Raw genomic sequence first — 16830 nt, 5'->3', positions numbered from 1 at the left:
CAGCTCCCTGGAAACCGCTCCTCCAGAGTTCTTCTCGGACGTCCATTTTGCTGATGAACACACGTTGGTCCCCTTCCTCTCCCTTTCTGCTCCGTTCACCCAGGTTAGAGGGCGCCATTTTGTACACGTCTCCCGTCCCTTAGCTTCCGGGTCTCCTTCTGCCTCACCAACACATTCTTCTGTCTCCTCCACACACTTGTGCCCACTCCTTAAAGCCGTGCTCCCTGAGGTTGCATCCCAGGCCTGCAGCCCTTTTCTCTCCTCTTGCCTTCCATGGGCACCATCTCACAGCTTCAGCGGTCACCCCTAAACCAATGACTACCATGTTCCATCAGCCCAGAGCTCTCCCCTGAACCTGAGATGCAGTCATCCAGAATCCCCCGGAGTCACCCCTGGGACACCTCCCCTCCCCCACAAACTCAGGCAGGGCCCACCAAACTCTCTTCCTCCATCACTACCCACCACCCCAAGCTGCTATTCCTTCTGCACTTTCTAAGGGTGATTTGATTTGTTAAATACAACCACTGTTTATAAGAGGACTTTGGACCAGCTTGGTGCGGTGAACTCTGAATATTGCCAGACTCTCCAGGCCACATCCAAGTGCAGTGCATTATTTCCTGACACAGGGGTAGCTATTCCTATTTACCAGAATCTCAGCAGAGGGCTTTCCCCGAGTGTCAAGGGACCCAGAAAGTGGCTTCTTAGAGCTATGATGTTGAAGACATCATTTAATACAGTGGAAACTGCCGGGAGCTTTCTACAGTCATTTTAAACACTGTTGGCAATATTGCTAGTTTCCTCCAAATCGCAAAGCCCCCAGTTTTCTTGGCTGTCCCCTTTAGAAACCTTACTCTTCAATAGAGCAGACCTGGCACTGGCTTCCCACCATCACTTGTGTTTCAGAACAATGGCTCCTTATTAAGTACTTTGTCCCACACAGAGACACATGCCATGCAATCCTCATAGCATCCCCATGAGTTAGGTTCTATGATTATCCCATTAGATGCAGGGACTAAGGATCAGAGAAGTTGAGTAACTTGCTCAAGGTCACACAGCTAAGCCAAGACTGGGAACAAATCTGCCTGAAACAGAGTCTGTGCAATTCAACATTTGCTCGGTCATCTGCCCGTTATTATGGAGTTTCTTGCTTGGGTTTTTTCATTTTTGTACACAGCCTGGCCCAGCAGACACAGCTTCCTGTTCCAGGCCAGCCCAGAGGCATGGGTCTGCATGAGGGCAGGTTTCTGCAAAGACCTGGGGTGGGGCCTGGGGAGCAGCACCTTCATGAACAGGTTTCTACCCTTATCGTCCATCCATTTCTAGGATTTCAAGGAGTCTCATTCTGCATCATCCCTCTCCCACACTTTGCCCTCTTTTAAGCCCCTCTGTTCTCCACAACCCCCACTTGGAGCAGCCTGGGTGGGATCACTCAGGGCCATCGTTGTTTCCTGCTGATGGAGCTAGAGCGGGATAGACCCCTGAGGGTGCAGGAGGAAATGATGGGAAGATGCCTGGTGGTCTGGCGTCAGGCCCAACCTGTGGGATTTATTTTGCAGTGAAATCCCATCTCTTTCTCTGCTGTGAGTTAACGTTACAAAAACTGAACCCAGCAGCATAGAAAGAGAATTATGACCAAGTGGGTCATATCCCAGGTTTAACATCCAAAAATCAATTTATGTAATACTGTATCACAGAACAAAGGACAAAATCCACATCATCATCTCAGTCGATGCAGAAAAGCACTTGACAAAATCTAACACCCCTTTATGATGTAACAAAAAGAAAGAAAAAGACAAGAAAATAAGAGAAAGGAACTTCTTCAACCTGATAAAGGACAGCTATAAAAAATCCACAGCTAGCGTCACACTTACAATAAAAGATGGGATGCTTTTCCCCTAAGATTGACTCTTCTATCCAACATTATGTTGGAGTTTCTCACCGGGACAATTAGGGAAGAAAATGAAATAAAAGTCATCCATACTGGAAAGGAAAAAGTAAAACCATCTCTATTTGCAGATGACGTGATCTTGGTTACAGAAATCCTAAGGAGTCCACTAAAGAAGTATTAGACTAATAAACAAATTCAGTGAGGTTGCAGAATATAAGATCAATATACAAAAAACAATCTATTTCTATACACTTGCAATGAGAAATCAAAAATTGAAATTAAGAAAGCAATTCCACTTATAATAACATCAAAAAATAGAACATTTAGGAATAAATTTAACAAATAAATGCAAGACTTCTACTCTGAAAATTACAAAACACTGTTGAAAAAAGTTAAAGAAGACCTAGATAAATGGAAAGATACATCATGTTCATGGATTGAAAAACTTGATATGGTTAAGATGGCAAGAGTCCCCAAATTGATCTCCAGATACAATGCATACCCCATCAGAATTCCAGCTGGGTTATCTGCAGAAATTTCCATATGATCCTAAAATTCATATGGAGAGTCAAGGGACCCAGAATAGCCAAAACAATGTTGAAAAAGAACAGAGTTGGAGGACTCACTCTTCCCAGTTTCAAAACTAACCACAAAGCTGCAACAATCAGGAGAGAGTGGTATTGATATAAGGAGAGACACGTAGATCAATGTAATAGAATTGAGAGTCCAGAGATAAACGCTTACATTTGCAATCAATTGATTTTTTTGACAAAGATGCCAAAACAATTCAATGGAGAAAGAATAGTCTTTTCAACAAATGGTGCTGGGACAACTGGACAGCCACCTACAAAAGCATGAAACTAGACCCTACATCACATGGTATACAGAAATCAACCCATAATGCATCAAAGACCTAAAGTAAGAGTTAAAACTCTTAGGAAAAAATGAAGGCCTGGGATAAAGCAATGGTGTCTTAGATATGATGCCAAAAGAACAAGCAACAAAAGAAAAATTGCATCTCATTAAAACTAAAAACATTTTTGCTGTTAAGGACATCACCAAGAAAGTGAAAAAACAACCCACAGGATGGGAGAAAGTGGGTTGCAAAATCATACATCTGATAAGTGACTTGTATCTAGAACATATAAAGAACTCTTACAACTCAATAATTAAAAGACAAATGACACAATGAAAAAGTGGACAAAAGATATGAATACACATTTTTCCAAAGAGGAGATACAAATAGCCAACATGAAAAGATGCTGATGTCACTAGCCTTCAGAGAGATACTAATCAAAACCACAATGATACCACTTCACACCCACTAGGACAGCTAAGTGAAAGGAAAAAATAAAACAAACCATAACAAGTGTTGACAAGGGTAGAGAAACTGGAACCTTTATATTCTGCTACTAGGATTGCAAAATGGTGCGGCCACTTTGGTAAACAGTCTGACATTTCTTCAAAAAGTTAAACCTAGAGTAGCCTTGTGACCCAGCAATTCAATTCCTATGTGTATTCCCAAGAGAAATGAAAACGTGTGCCCCCACAAATGTTCATAGCGGCCCTATTCACCATAGCCAAAAAGTGGAAACAACCCAAACATCCGTCAGCTGATGAATGGATAAATAAAATGTGCACCATGATGGATATTAATGAGCAATTAAAACGAAGTACTAGTGCATGTCACAGCCTGGGTGAACCTCGAAAATATGCTAAAGAAGCCATACACACACACACACACACACACACACATGGTGTGACACTATTTATATGAAATATGCAGAATATACAAATATGTAGAGACAGAAAGTAGATTACTGGCTGCCTAGGTCTGCAGAAGGGGGTTCGGGGGAAAATGAGCAGTGACTGCTAATGGGTACAGTCTTTAGGGCGCAATGAAATTGGCTGTGGTGATGGTTGCACAACTCTGTGAATATCCTAAAAACCACTGAATTACATACTTTAAATAGGTGAATTGTAGGTATGTGAGTCACATCTCTATAAAGAAATATGTGTATATATGTATGTGTATATATATATATGCCAAAAAATGTATACACATTTTAAGAAAGGAAAAACCTATATTAAAATTGTAATACTCAATATATACCGATAACAAAAGATGAATACAAGTCACATTTGACTTCTGCAATTACAAGAGGTGCTCAAAGTGGTTACCATCAGTGTAATTTTAATACAAACTTTTCCTTTCTTAAAATGTGTATACATTTTTTGGCAGCCTCTGTGTGTGTGTGTGTGTGTGTGTGTGTGTGTGTGTGTGTGTGTGTGATCATAATATACATATATTATAACATAATATATCATATAATACTAAATATATATTTTAAGTCTCCTTTGCTGCCCTCAATTGGGATAGGCCCTTACCCAGGAAGGAAATTTGGGGAGACAAGCAAGCCCCACCTGGCACATCGCCCCCGAGAGGCAGGGGTCCCAGAATAGAGGGAGCAGTGAAAGTGTGCAATGCCGGGTCCCAGCTCATTAACTCTGGGGCTTCAGGATGTCACTCAGTGTCTCTCTGCCCCAGGTTCTCATCTCCTGAGTGAGGGTGATGTGTCCCCTTCCAAGGGATGTTGTGAGGGTTAGTGACAAATCCACGGAAGCCTGGGAGAAGCACCTGGGACACAGCACACATTCAGTAGGTGCTACTTACTAGTCTTACTAAGCACGAAGATTTATGAGCAGCCTATGTGAAAGGTGACGGCAGCGAGGCAGGTGTTCGCGAGAACTAACTCCCTGTCCCATCCTTGGAGATCCAGATCAGCCACCCCAACCCCCAGGCTCCTGCAACTTCCCATCAGGCTTTCCTCCCAAGGGCTTCCAGCCCCCGATCCTGCCGTCCTCGCCCCGTCTCCTTCCCGCACCATGTCACCCACACAGTGAACTTGGCCTTTGCACTGGTCAGAAGGAAGAAGGCAGACAAGCACCGTGCCCCCTGCATGGCCAGCAGTCTCCTGACACGGAGTGGACACCATGCGTCAGAGCCCAGTCCAGCCACCCTGCACAGGGGAGCCCCTCACCCTCCCCTGGAAAGCCTCCCGTGTCTCCAGCCCCCTCTGCTCAGCTCCCCTGCCGTCTGGGGTGCACTGTTCCTGGGGGGGCAATTTGGCCCTCAGGTCCTGACTCCCAACTCTGCAGGGCCCAACTCAGAGAGAGTTGTCCATTGCACCCGGCACCCTCCTCCTCCCCAGGCTTCCTCCAGGCGAGGTCCATTTACAGCTGTGTGTTGCCATGGAGATGTGGCCAAATCTGGCCCCCACAGACTGGAAGTCGTCCTCCAGGGGATGGGGGGGGCCTCATGTCTTGCTGCTCTCCCTCATTAGTGCTGAGATTACACTAAAATAACACAGATTCCAACTATTTCCAAACTGCCTCAGAGGCAGAAGTGTCACTCTTCTGTAAGGGGCGTTTTTCAGACATGAGATCCAGGACTCGGTCCCTCCTTGTCACAGCAGCCAACAGAGGAAAGGTGGAGTTCACCTTCCAAACAGCTCAGAGGAACATGGATCCCACAAACTCATTCTTAATCCCGGCCAGCTTCCTTCCGCTTGGAGACCCACTGCTGTTTCCTGTTCTCAGGGCGAGGTGCTAGAATGTTCTTCAGTCAGGTGCTTCCTTCCTTGCCTTCTTCCCACATCAGAACACCGGAGACCAAGGACAGGAAGCGCCTGCAGTGATGGTCACCCCACTGGGAAGTACGTCCCCAGCCCTGGCCCAGGACAGACTTTAAGAAATGGTGCTGATCAGAGTTTTGAAATTACTCCAACAACACAGGCCACAGTGCCTTCTAGAGTGAATTTTCTGCAGCTCTTAACTGTTCTCTCTACGTGTGGGCTCACGTTGTTTTTCTTCTCTCTTTCTCCCAGATGGAGCCTAAACGCCTGAAAAAACAGCTTCCCAAAATCCTGAAACTCCTGAAACCAAATGACAGGATTCTGATTGTGGGGACCACACACCGTCCTTTCGATGCTGAACTTGGATCTTTTTGCAGAGTTTACCAAAAAATTATCTTGGTTCCCAGACCAGACTACGCTTCCAGATACGGCAAGTGCCCTGGCCCCTGCCCGTACAGTCACCAAAGCTGGGCTGGCAGGTGCTGGCTGGACAGGCGTGTGAAGCTGGGAGGGTGGCTCTGGTCACCCACTGATCTGGTGACCAGGTGATGGACGTGGAGTCGTGCTCTGGAGTGGCGTGTGCACCTGGGCGCCAGCCAAGCTCAGTGCCGTAAAAGTAAACCAACAGGTCACAAGAGCAAAACATTCATCTCTGTTCTGCTGCTCACGTATTTCTTTTTCCCCAAGATCAGAGGAAACTGGATAGGGATAATTATTTGGGGCCCTGAAGGTGACAAAAGCCCTCGTGAGTGCGAATTTTTTTCTTTTGACGGGTGAAGTATCACCAGTCATCTTGTGCCCACAGTGACGGTGTCTTTCTCGTACGAACGACGCCGTTTCTTTTCACCGGGTTGATTTTCCTTTTTTATTTTTTCAGTCTCAAAGTATGTTGACTTATTTAAAATATACATTAAATACAACGGGACCTTACTTTTTCCATTTTTTCTTCTTGAATAGACAGACTCAAACTCCACTTCCTTTGAAACATATTTTTAAATGCGGACAATACAAGAAAGGGGCCCTGAGAGACAGTACAGTGAAGTTGCAAAGAGCCATGAGCCGGGCTCAGACAAGACCTGGTTTGGAATCCCAGGAATCCCAGCTGTGCCAGGCAAGAGTGGGATGACCTTGATCTTCTGAGCCACCATTTCTCCTCTGTAAAGTAGGAGAATGGTTAATTCACAGGGATTCTTTGTCACCTTCATGGGAGGTAGTTAGCAGAATGCCTAGCACCTTATCAGCTCGCAGGAGAGCCTGGGCTGTGGTGTTTGAGGGAGAGGCTGTGGTGCCGCTGACAGTTGTATATCTCTTGCTGTGTAACAAACGTCCCCAGTAGCTGCAAATGACAATCTCTTCCCTGTCATGATTCTGAGGGTTCGCTGGGCTCAGCTGGGGACTTCTCCCTGCGGGGTCTCAGGATGTCACAGTCAGATGTCAGTTGGGGCTCTAGTCACCGGAAGACTGGACAGGGCTGGACATCCGAGGGAGTCCACTCCTGTGATGGGTGCTGGCCATTGGCTGGGAGCTCTGCTGGGCTGCCAACCAGACAGCCTGTCCCTGCCCTCTGCGTGTGGCTTTGCACAGCACAGTGGCTAGTCCCAAAGGGAAGCTTCCTGAGAGCAAACATTTCAGGAGGTTCAGGAAGTAGCTGGAAGATTCTTGTGATCCAGCCTCAGGAGTCACACAGAGTCACTTTCGCCACATCTGATTGGCCAAGACCAGGCACAGGGCCAGCCCAGATTCAAGGGCAGTGGACTACCTAGGGATGTGAATACCACAGGTGTGGCTCGTTGAGGGACCATCTTTACGTCCCATGGCGGTGGTGGCAGCATGTTCCAGTGGAGATGACGGTGATCGCAATGGTGGTCGTGGTAGAAGAGATGGTGGCAGGGGTGGCATGTTTCGCATTAATGATAATAGTAAAAATGACTAGGTCAGACTTAGTTTCTAATAATCGGTCACAATAGCACCACCGAAATAGAGGGGCTGTGTGGTCCTTTCTGGTTGGTCTTCAACTCCTGGTCAGTGTTATTTGCTAAAAGGACAGCCCTCTCCTCCCCATATTATAAACTCCTAGCTTATTAGCCTCCTTTTCTGCAGTGTGTGCTCACTTCTGTCTTGATAAATTATGGCCCTGGCTTCATAAACCCACGTTATACCAAAAGTACAGGAGGACTTGGGTCCCAGTTATTTCCCCATCCATCTAGTGGCTTCTCCATCTTCTAGGCCCTCCAGGCTCCCACTGGACCCTCTGCATCCAGCCAGCATCAAAGGAAAAGAGAGAAAGGCAGTAGGGAGGGTTTCACAGGAGATTTTAGGGGCCAGACCCAGAGGGGCCTGGTTCTTCATTGGCCAGAAGGCCTCACGTGGCTCCACCCAGGGTCAAGGGGGCAGGGACGAGAAGTCCAGCCACGGAAGCAGTCAGCACAGAGGTGGGTGAGCACCAGCGGCCACAGCCACGGGGTCAGTGCAGGGCCCACGCTGCCGGCTCCGAGCGGCTTCCGCGCTCTCAGCCCCTGGCCCAGGCTCCTTTCTCAGGCTCCCTCCTCCTCCTCCTCCTCCTCCTCTTCCTCCTCTTCCTCCTCCTCTTCCTCCTCTTCTTCCTCCTCCTCCTCCTCTTCCTCCTCCTCCTTCTCCTCTTCCTCCTCCTCCTCTTCCTCTTCCTCCTCCTCCTCCTCCTCCTCTTCCTCCTCCTCTTCCTCCTCCTCCTCCTCCTCCTCCTCCTCCTCTTCCTCCTCCTCCTCCTTCTCCTCTTCCTCCTCCTCCTCTTCCTCCTCCTCCTCTTCCTCCTCCTCCTCCTCTTCCTCCTCCTCCTCCTCCTCCTCCTCCTCCTCTTCCTCCTCCTCCTCCTCCTCCTCCTCCTCTTCCTCCTCCTCCTCTTCCTCCTCCTCCTCCTCCTCTTCCTCCTCCTCCTCTTCCTCCTCCTCCTCTTCCTCCTCCTCTTCCTCCTCCTCCTCCTCCTCCTCCTCCTCCTCCTCTTCCTCCTCCTCCTCCTCCTCCTCTTCCTCCTCCTCCTCCTCTTCCTCCTACTCCTTCTCTTTCTCCTCCTTCTGCTCTACAGTATATATTTTTATATTTTTAAGCTATTTTAATGGAATAAGATAGTTTTAAGGTTCTAGAACATTATCCTTGACTTTGGATTGAATAGTTTCTATTGTTGGACAAAAACGAAGCTATTGCTGTGTAACAAAGACAGTTGTGTTCTTTTGATAAAATGCCAGTCAGCCCTAAGGCCTAGATCATATTACAGATTCCCACCTGAGTCTCCTCTTGGCTGCACCGTGGGAGAGAAAGGAGAGAGCGTCCCCTCACCTGTGGGCTGATGACAAACCAGCATACAGCAGTTGTCTTGGGCCCAGGGCTCTGTCCACTGAGCCACAAACTTCTCAAATATTTCTTTCTTGGTGGGTGATTTGTTGAGGCCGCCATTGCTGCCAACATCATAAATGCTGTCCAACATTTCCTCCAGTGACCTTGAAGTTTTCATAGCCACAGTGGCCGGGACCTCCATCTTAAAGTTCCTGTCCTTACAGTGGTCTAAAGTGGTCTCTTCCAGGCCAGGAAGCATGGGCTGCAAATCCACAACTGGGGCCTTTGCTTGGCCATCCATCTACTGGCAGCCGAGCTCCAAATGTGGCAGGAGCAGTGACAGTCTCACGTCTCACGTTCCTGGTGTCGGCGTAGGGGAGGGATCAGGCTGAGAAGGGACGGGTGGGCCAGCCTGAGGAAACACAGTCCTTAGAGTTTACCAAATAGAGTTTAATAGCTACCTTCTCTCTGCAAATCAAGCTGTTTCCTTCCAAATGTCTCTGCAAAGAATACCCACCCCCAGGGTTGATTAATGCCTCATCTAGTCCCCAGAAATCCCCTGGCTTCCTTCTCTCCACTTTTCTAATGCTTCCTCCTCACGCCTCTCTTCCTGGGGGTCTTTTTGCTAATAATCCAATTCATCACAGGCCCCCACCCTGGACCCAGTGTCTGCTCAGATCAGTCCAGTCCATGTCTTCTGATTTTTCTGGAATTCTAGGCTCCAGAGGCCAGAAGTTTATCCAATCATATTATTCACCGCTTGTGCTTTTGCAAAATGCCAAATAGAAATGAACTTTATGACACTACATCCTCTTGAGCACGAGCCAGGATGGAATCAATCTGGAACGCCAAGGACAAAGAAAGAGACCCCAAGACCAGATTCCTTCCAGTCTCAAGAAAGGAAAGAGGGTGGAGATTAGTGTGAAGAACTGAGGTGCCTTTTGCATCTCGGAGAGGAAAGTAAAACACAGCAGTCGGTGGAGAGAGCACATGCACTGCCGTCAGCTCCCTGGGGCCCCTGGTCCCCAGGCCTTACCGCCACACCCTGTGCTGGCCTCACCTTTGTGTCTCCGCGTCCACCCCTGGGCTACGGACTTGGCAGCCTGCGGAGGCCTCAGTGCTGGCTGCGGGGCTCTCAGTGAGCCTACCAGGCCGCGGCTCACTCGGCACCTGACGCCCCTTTTAGCCCCGTTAGTTAAATGTCAAGAATGAGCCTTTTGCTTTGTAAAGGGAGTAGAGGCTATTCTTTCAAAACCTAATAAGTCCAGTCCATCACACCTGAAACGGAAGTCAAGCCTGATTGTCTGTCCCTCCTCTGGAGGTTGACTTGGCTCTGGGCAAGTGGGCAGTCGCACCGTAGCTGTGACTGCCCCCCAGAGCTCCTTACCGCACCTCCATTACAGAATGGCGAACGTGGGGCAGTGATCGATGACTTAGGTATCTGGAGGAATCATAGCCAAAACTCTACATGAACATCAAGTGTACACTCACATGGTCAATCATGTGTACTTTTTTACTGCACTATGGATGAGTCTCGTAGAGATTCCTTATGTTGGAACCTTGGATGGCTGTGACTACCGTAGCTTAACAGGGAGGCAGCGGGGAGAGCTGAGTATTTGTTGCTGGGGCGCCCTTGGCCCTCACGGTTGCCCTCTGACTGGTCCACTCCATGCTGCAGGTACGAATTTGGCCCATGGGCACCCACGGCTGAATCTGTGCTAGGTTCCCAGCCTGGGGTATTGACCAGGTCCTCAGCCCTAGGGGTGGTCCCTTGAGATTCTCCCACAAAACGTGCTCCCTTCTCAGCTTCCAGAGTCACTACTCAGAACTGTTTGCACTTTTTTTTAGATGTTATAAATTTGGGCAGCAGACATACTAGATCCCAAGGGATGATGATGTCTGGTTCTGGTGGTGTCTGCTTATTTTTGCACTGCTTTGTCTTCTGATTTCTAACCCTACAGCTGTTGTATTTAGATAAGGGTCCTCTTCACCTACTTCAGTCTATCGTTATACAAATAGCTTCAAAATATTTTGTACTTGATTTTGTGTCATCATCTGTAATTGATGTTTCAATGAGCATCAGGAAACTTCAATATGAAGTAGAATGACAAAGGTAATAATTATCACAAATACGCAGTTATACAGTGACAAAAAATAAAGTGCCCATCATGTGTGAGAACGGTGCCTCCCTGTAGCTCTCAGTCCTTGAAGCCTAACTTTCCACATTTTGGAGACACCAGCAGGCCCCATGAGAAATGGACCTTTTCCCAGCACTCATTTCATCACTGGGCCAAGCACCTTCCACCAAAGAGGACAGTGGAGGTGAACTGTTGGAATAGCTCAGGGCCCAAAAGCCAGACACTCTGATGTGGCTCGTAGATGGCAAGTCATTCTGTTCCTTGGCAGTCACTAGAACTTTTCACTTCTCTCGCATTTTTGGATCAATGTATTTGGATGATGTAGTCCAATCATGTAGTAATGGTCACTTTTTTTCATGTTCCCAATATTCCTCAAAGGAGGTCAAGATGCTTTAGAGCCGTTTGGCCAGATCGTCCCCGTACAGAGACTGGCCCTGAGCCAGGTGGCCTTGGCAGTGCCCTCACCCTTCTGGATACAACTAAACCAGTGACGTTTACTCCCCTCTCTTTCCAGAATGGACGTGGTTCTCTAAGTGTAATGTTATCTTAGTGTTGTGTGGTCGTCCCTTTTATCTCTGAAGTCACGTGAGCATCAGGAATAACTTCATCATTCATCTTCACAACATCCCTATGTTCTGAGTGAATCTCTCAGTTTCTGCAGATCCCACAAACCCAGAGAACAGCCGGACACCCAGCCAGTAGATCAGCCAAGCTCTGCGTGTTTACAGTTGTTCGGGGGAGAAAGGAAGGATCAAGGGCTTGTTTCACACAATGTGTCACACAGTGTCTCACACCCAAAGGGAAGTGAGCCCATCAGTGGTAATGGAAATTGAAATCTGTATATAAAAATTACGTAAGAAATGAACTTTAAGAAAAGTCATATTCCTATTTATCCAAACTCTGGTAAACGTACTCTTCTAATGAGCAGAGATCCCATATATCTAACACCATATGGGAATTTCCATTTTGAACATCTTTCAAGGTACCATGCTAAAACTATAGGGACCATGGTTTAATTTTTTGCCCTTGTCAATTCCCAAGGGGATTTGTGGGTCTATAGACCCCAAGGGCATCGATATATATGTCCTATGGTTGAAAATCACTCAGAGAAAAGCATTTCGTTATGTGACTTTCTGCTCATTCGAATTTCAGACAAACTGGAGTCACCTCCCATGTCCTCCTTCCTTGAGATGCATCTTCGTACTGAGAGCTACACTGATAAATACCGCCTTCTCTGTGGTGACCCTAGTTTTCTGTGTCTTTCCCACCATGTCCTACAACAGTTCTGTGGAAGCACATCATTCAGCGCAGTGGGGGAGTCATTACAAACGCCTTGAACGTGAGTTGTCTGGCAAAGGTCACCGATGGCTTCACGCAGGGGCACATAGTCGAAGTGGTTAAAGGTGTGCTCACAGACCGGAGGATCCGGCAGCAGACGCAAAAGCCGCTGGTCGCCCTGGAGTTTGTGGCAGCTCTGAGCAGCATGAACCCGGTGTACCAGGAGGAAGAAGAGAGCTTTAAGGTAAGCGAGCGCCCGTGTGGCCGGATCTTAGCGGTGAACACGTGTCCACCGCCCCCTCCCGCTGGTCTCCTGAGGTTCACGAGCTTGAACTCTGCCATATGCAGTGAAATTTGGAAGCTCTAAATGATTGGATCACAAAATGTTTCCAGCCTTCGCAGTAAAGCCTGTATCTTCCAAATTTTAGAAAAATCATGGTCCATATGACCTTATAAATAACAGCCGGATTGTAGAATTGCGTAACAGCTTCAAAACCACTGGATTCACACACACACACACATACACACACACACACACATACACACACACACACACACACACACACACACACACACATCCGTCTCTTGGTTCTCACTGGTTTTTACTTCAGATCTCACGTAATGGAACAAGTTTTGCATAGAGAAGTGTTTGCATTCCCCAAGTAGTGTATTTCAAGCCAGTGATGTTTTTGTCCCGTTTTTGCCGCGGTCCTCTTCATTTTCAGCACACCACTTGCGATAAGAAATCATAGAACCCACCCAAACTTAGTTTTTTAATTTGAATACATTCTGAGATGTTCACAGGATGTTTTGGATCTGGAGGAAACTTTGAGAATCAGCTCTTCCCAACCTGTCTTTTCTAGAAGGAAAAGAAGTTGCAGAGACTTACGTTCTCATCCAAGTACAATCAGCGTTAGTGCCCTGACCCCCATGCCCAGGCCAGCAGCCCTTCCTCAGAATCCTTTCAGTCAAAATGAATGCACTTGTGTTCTCTTTCTGTGCCTGGATGTAGTTTCCTTGGCCCACAGGGAAGACAAGGGAAGAAAACTGCATCCATACAATGACGCCCACCTTAATATCAGCCACGCAATCACCAGCCTCGGCTCTGGAAGCCTGCCTGAGATTGGGAAAATTTCCTTCCATACTGTGTCACTTTTCCACCAACTCGGGAAAACTGTTTGCTTCCAGCTTTGCTAATGTTTCGGGGGAAGGTGGAAAACAGTCAGACTACTGAGTCCTGCAGTAATGATCCAGCACTGGGGTTGGGAAACTTTTTCCAGAAAGGGCCAGAGAGAAACTGTGTTTTAGGCTTTGAAAGCTGTGCAGTCTCTGTCACAACCATCCAGCTCAGCATCAGGAAGCAAAAGCATCCCTACACTGTATCTAAATGATGTGTTTGGCTGGGTTCCAATAAAACTTTATTTGCAGAAACAGACAGCAGGATAGCTGTGGCTCAGCTGCCGTAGTTTGCCCACACCTGCTCTAACAAAACAGAAAAAAAAAAGATTTCCAACTCCAAGCTAAGTATTTGCCAAGCATTTGAATCAATAGTCTTGTTGACTTTTTAAACCTTGCTAGTATTAATTACAAATATTTATCCTTTGCAAGTGATATATCATACTCATTTCTGAAATCCCCAAAAAAGAAAATAAGAGAAAGAAAAAAAAGAGGCAAAGTGACTTGTTCCAGGTCACACCGCTGTAAAAGAGCAGAGCTGAAATCCAATCCTTACTCCAGAGCCGAAAGTCAATTTTATTAACCATATTCTGTACTGTGTGTCAATATTAAAAGTTCATCACCTAAAGTCCTTGGCCACCTCGCCTTACACGGAAAGCACAGCCAAAGCTAAAAGAAGGATGAGAAAACCCCAAGTGCCAAAACAAAGATAAATCTCAGACACAGGGATCGCCTTATGCCTGGTATGTAGCAAAGAGAAAAATAAGGGAGAGGAAACAAAAAGAGATTGAGTCATGGAAGATACAATAGTTATGCCTGCTGCTTCTCTGACTGGATTTCTGACATCCCAATATCACCAAGGAGCATTCACTTCTAGACATCATTATAATCATGGTAAGTTCTGGATTTGGGTTTAGAGGTCCAGGTAGAAGCAATTGCAATACTGCCAGGGAGGGAGGAATAATGAGAGAAATAGAGACCAAAACAAAGCCTGTACTCAAAACGAATCTGAAAATCAAAATTCCAAACCTTTCAGGACATCTAGTGCTAATCTAAGTACAGTCTGACCAAAATTCTGAAATTAGTATGAAGATTTTCAAAAAATAAATGAAGGCATGACTACACAAAGTGATAAAACAAAGACAGGCAGAAATAGAGTAAGGCGATAATTATGAAAAAATCACAAAAAGAAAGTTTAGAGATTCAAAATATAGTAATTAACATTCAATAGTAAAAATAAAAAGGATGTGAACTCTAGACTAGACATGGTCAAAGAACAAGTTAGTGAACCGGAAGATGGCCCTGGGGAGCTCCCCAGAAGGCAGCACTGAAAAACAAAAAGGTAAAAGCTACAAACTGCGATTAAGAACCTTTAAAGATATTGACACCCAACTAAGAGAAGTTCTAGAAGGAAATAGAACGATCAGAAAAACAATAATTTGAAGAAATACTTTCTGAGAATGTTTCTGAATTAAGGCATAAGTTCTCAGATTAAAAACAAACTCCAAGGGACCAGCAGAACAAATAAAAACAAATCCCCACATACATACATGTTTGTGAACCTAGAAGAAGACCATAAGCCAGTTGTAAAAGACATCAGACTACCTACAAAGAAACAACAATTAGGAAATTAGACATCTCTTTGTCCACAATAGATGACAAAAGACAGTGAGGTCCTGTCTGCCAAGTGCTGAGGGAAAATAACTGTCTACCTAAAATGTATGTCCAACTAAACTAGCATCCAAGAGCATCCAAGTGCTTTGTTGGTATTTTGGACTCAGTATTTCTGCCATCAGAGTGTTTGTATGGCCTCCCATGGTGCACACAGGGCCACCAGTCCAGCTTCTAGTGGCCCTGTGTGCACCATGGGGGCCCATTCACATTACCAAGAAATCCCACACCCTCAGGAGTGAGTAAAACACCCAGGAAAATAGGTGACGTAGTTGGGAAGGGTCAACAGTTAGACTTGGCCTGTGATTCTCTGAAACTGTTAACTTCTTGAGTAGAAGCTTCAAATTGTGTAGAAACAGGGTGAGAAAGAATTTGTGTTTAAACATATGTATTAAATGCCCAGAGTTCAATGGCCTCGTGCCCCTTCCTTCTTAGCAAGCTCTTCTTTATTTTTAAGAGTATTCAAGTGAATTCATCCCATTTTGATGATTTCCTAATCATCTGCTTTATTTCAGAACTGGTACGCCAAAACCCCTATGGGTAAAAAGCGCAACTTGGCATTAACAGAAGGGAACGCAGAAAAGCAAAGGGATAAGGGGAAAAAGAAGGAAAAGAAAGGGGAAAAGGAGAAAAAGAAAAAGTAATGCCTTTCTCAGGAGCGTCCTTGAGTCTCTCTCGGGGATGGAGAGGGCGTGTGTCTCCAGGGAAAAGATTCACCACTGCCTGTCTGAAGAAGACCCAAGCTGATACTGTTGACTCCTCAGCCTCTGAATTTGCTCAGCTAGACCTTTGCAGGCTGTGCATCAACTCAGTTGTCCATACAATTGTTTCTAGCGCTTGTAATTGTTTTTTAATCTATGTAAAATTTGTACATACCCGAAATTCACTCTTCACACACTCCACAATATTTTCAAATTCAATACGTCATCTCATCTGTCCTAGTTGCCGAGTTTAAAACTTGATAGTTAGAAAATAACTCTTGTTAGACAACTAGTAAGTGACTTGAGTCTATCACCAGCACACTAAGCTTTTTACTAACCCCTATAGACTGTATATTATTATCTTGCACATATTTTAATAAATTAATTCTTTGCTCTATTAATATGTTTTATATAATGGAATAAAATTCTGTTGTCCTTAAACTGACTCAGTCGCTTGGTTCCCGGAGCTAACAAGAGACCTTGAACATGAGCTGTGTCAATCTTCTGACTTTGAAGATGGGGTAATTAAGGCCGAGGATCCACCAGATAACATTTGGGACATCGGACCAAAGTCATTGCCTTTTAATTCCCAGGCCTCTGCTCGTGCAAAGCACTGGGACATCGGCAGACCAATGACAGGATGAAAGCTGCAACGGAAAAATAGGGTAACTATGGAGAAGAGAAAGTCTAAATGAAGAAGCAATGCTAAATAAGAAAGTGATCACAGGATAGAAAATTAAAGTTTTGTGCAAATATGGAAGGTTATTTGGTGGAAGATAGGAAGTCACCCACTTCTAAATTGTGATGAGAACACATTCAGAGGAAGGAGACTTAAATGGAGGTGGGACTAATTTAATTTCAAATTTACGACTACCCTATCTGACAGTAAGTTTTCTCTTGGCCTAGGGGTTAAGCCTCTTAGAAATTAAGCCTCTGCGGTCAGTTCTAGTGGTTTAGAGCAAAGGCCTGGACGGACCCAAGCCATTCTCGCCCCAGCTTTCGCCGCCCTTGCTGCCTCTGCACACTCCACGTTT

General features: G+C 46.0%; 1 protein-coding gene across 1 annotated transcript in view; it reads left to right on the top strand.

Moving 5' to 3' along the window:
• DRC11 (dynein regulatory complex subunit 11) overlaps positions 1-16239 on the top strand; it is a 136211-nt gene extending 119972 nt beyond the window's left edge. The window contains exons 17-19 of the mRNA XM_019740868.3: positions 5776-5953; positions 12254-12492; positions 15611-16239. Of these exons, the coding sequence (XP_019596427.3) occupies positions 5776-5953; positions 12254-12492; positions 15611-15739 (546 nt within the window). The 3' untranslated portion in view covers positions 15740-16239. The remainder of the gene's footprint in view (positions 1-5775; positions 5954-12253; positions 12493-15610) is intronic.
• The last annotated feature ends 591 nt before the right edge of the window (positions 16240-16830 follow it).

The sequence above is a fragment of the Rhinolophus sinicus genome, chromosome 17 (assembly GCF_057876585.1).
Source record: "Rhinolophus sinicus isolate RSI-liver-muscle chromosome 17, RSI-T2T, whole genome shotgun sequence".
Lineage (NCBI taxonomy): Eukaryota > Metazoa > Chordata > Mammalia > Chiroptera > Rhinolophidae > Rhinolophus > Rhinolophus sinicus.
Note: the sequence above shows the minus strand (reverse complement) of the source record. Positions and strands in the feature narration are given on the sequence as shown.